The sequence below is a fragment of the Apaloderma vittatum genome, unplaced genomic scaffold (genome assembly GCF_000703405.1).
Source record: "Apaloderma vittatum isolate BGI_N311 unplaced genomic scaffold, ASM70340v1 scaffold27572, whole genome shotgun sequence".
NCBI lineage: Eukaryota > Metazoa > Chordata > Aves > Trogoniformes > Trogonidae > Apaloderma > Apaloderma vittatum.
In genome coordinates this window covers 1-2186 of record NW_009703598.1, presented here as the reverse complement: position 1 = coordinate 2186, position 2186 = coordinate 1, and the positions used below count along the sequence as shown (strand labels likewise).

The window sequence follows — 2186 nt, the reverse complement described above, 5'->3', positions numbered from 1 at the left end:
GCCGCCATGCTCAGCTTCGAGGGGAATGGAGTTTTCCAGTTAGACGTGCAAGATTTTTCTTTTCCCCTTTCTGGTCCCGCGATAGAACCAGGGTTTTTTTTCGGCGGAAGCACGTGGTTTTTATGCACCCACTCACTAGAGAGGAAACTGCATCTTCCTCTACCCCATTAATTTGTGGCAGATGCTGGACGCAGAGAGCCCCGAGCCGCGGGTCCATGGACATTTTTTGGTGCCTGCCGCTCACCCTCCTCTTCCTCCATCGAGCCAGTAAGTATGAGGCACCCATTTTCCCTTGATGGTTGAAGGGAAGGAGCCCACGGGGGGCTTGGGGTGGGTTTTGGCAACGGGCTGGCACGTGTGGGTGCAAGGAGTGACTCCATGAGGGTGGAGATTGTCCCAAGAATATTTGCACGACCAGGATGAAAGATTCCCAGCATGACCTGGTGTCAGCTCCTCTCTCCCACGTGATCCTCCTCTACTAATGACTGAATTCATCAGGTCTCAGCCTCTGTCCAGCTGCTGCCAGATGTGCCCCAGCTGCACGTTCTGCCCTGTGACCAGGCTCTGCTCCCTGCTGAGTTTTCCATGGTGTTACTTCGGGGCTATTTGCAACGAGAAACACTTTCTGCTTCTTTCCAGTTGAAGGAAAGCGAGATGGTGGCTCTGTCCGGATGAACCCTCTTATCTCTCTTCCTTCTGCTACTTTATCTTCTCCACCAGTCCTTTCCTATTAGTTGGTGCTGACTTTTCTCCATGTCCCCAGAGGGGGACCAAAAACGTTCAGAAGAGAAGTGACAACCTGGGGTCTGGCTGCCCCTCTGAGCCAGGATCGGTTCCCTTTTCATTAACTGGGGAGACTGGGCAGCACCAATTTTTAAAGAGAAACGCAGCTGAAATAAGAGGGAAATGCCTCCTTCCCTCTCAGAGCGGGGTAAACGCAGCTGCACATTTTGAGAAGAGGCCACTGGTTTTCTCACCTCGTGTAGGTGAGCTCGTTCTTTCAGTTTGGCTGCAAAAGGGGGATGCATGACCTTTTGCAAACTTCTCCTTGCGATTTCACTTCACACCTCAGGGCTCTGCTTTCACACCCACTTTGCGGGGCTCGCTTCGGGAGGGGGATGTGAAAGCGCAGGTTCTCCTGAGCACCCTCAGCCTCAGGGGCTATAAGTTGATTTCAAATAAAAAGGAATCCCCTAATTCCTGCAACCAGCGTGTTGGTGATCCAGCCGTGCCTTCCCCCCCCCAGGGATGCTCGGGAGGGTTGGGATGAGCCGGCAAAGCGCACTCACAGCCCAGAAACCAAATCATCACCAGCAGCGTGGCCGGCGAGGTGGAGAGGAGGGGATTCTGCCCCTCAGGTCTGCTCTGGGGAGACCCTTCTGGAGCTCTGCATCCAGCTCTGGGCTCCTTGGGACCAAAAAAGACTTTTGGACCTTGTTGGAGCGGGGCTAGAGGAGACTGTGAAGATGCTCAGCGGGTGCAGCACCTCCTCGAGGAGGACAGGCTTGAGGGGTTGCTCAGCCTGGAGAAGAGAAGGCTCTGGGGAGATGAGGCAGCCCCCAAGCTCTCTGCGTGTCCTGTCGCTGGGCACGTGGCCGTCAGCCTGGCTTCTCTCCCCAGAGTGAACCGATGACATGAAAAAGGAGACCAAGGCTGTGGGCGAGTCCGTCACTTTCCACCTCCAGAACCCAGAGAGACAAGACATAGTCTGGAACTTCCGTGGTGAGATCATAGTGTTGGTGAGACCCGGCCACCCTCCCAGCATCACGTTTTATGACAAGAGTTACGAGCAGCGCTTGACCGTCTCCGAGAAGGGTGACGCACTCACCATCTCCCAGTTGACAACCAACGATGCCGGGACCTACACTGCCACCATCCCAGGCGACAAAACCACCTTCACCCTACGTGTGTACAGTAAGAGCCCTTGAGCACTGCTGTTTATGTCTTTATTTTTATGCTCTGTGCTGAACGGGGAGGCTTCCCTGACAGCCCCCCACATCCCGCAGGGGAGCTGACGGCGCCGACAGTGACCTGCACGGCCATCAACTGCTCGGCCGACAGCTGCAACTACACCCTGCGCTGCACCGCGCTGGGCTCCGGCTTGGGTGATGTTTCCTATGTTTGGTTCATGGGAGGCTTGCTGTGGGTCGAGGGACCCACCGTGCAGGTGGAGGAGATGTCCCCGG

The 2186-nt window shown here is 55.7% G+C and overlaps 1 protein-coding gene across 1 annotated transcript; it reads left to right on the top strand.

Moving 5' to 3' along the window:
* Positions 1-1634: 1634 nt before the first annotated feature.
* Positions 1635-2167, top strand: LOC104270359 (contactin-1-like; the record flags this gene model as incomplete). The annotated part of the gene is made up of 2 exons (XM_009864691.1): positions 1635-1914; positions 2007-2167. Coding segments are annotated over exons 1-2 (441 nt in total), but the record flags the coding sequence as incomplete, so codon positions are not given.
* Between the last annotated feature and the right edge of the window lie 19 nt (positions 2168-2186).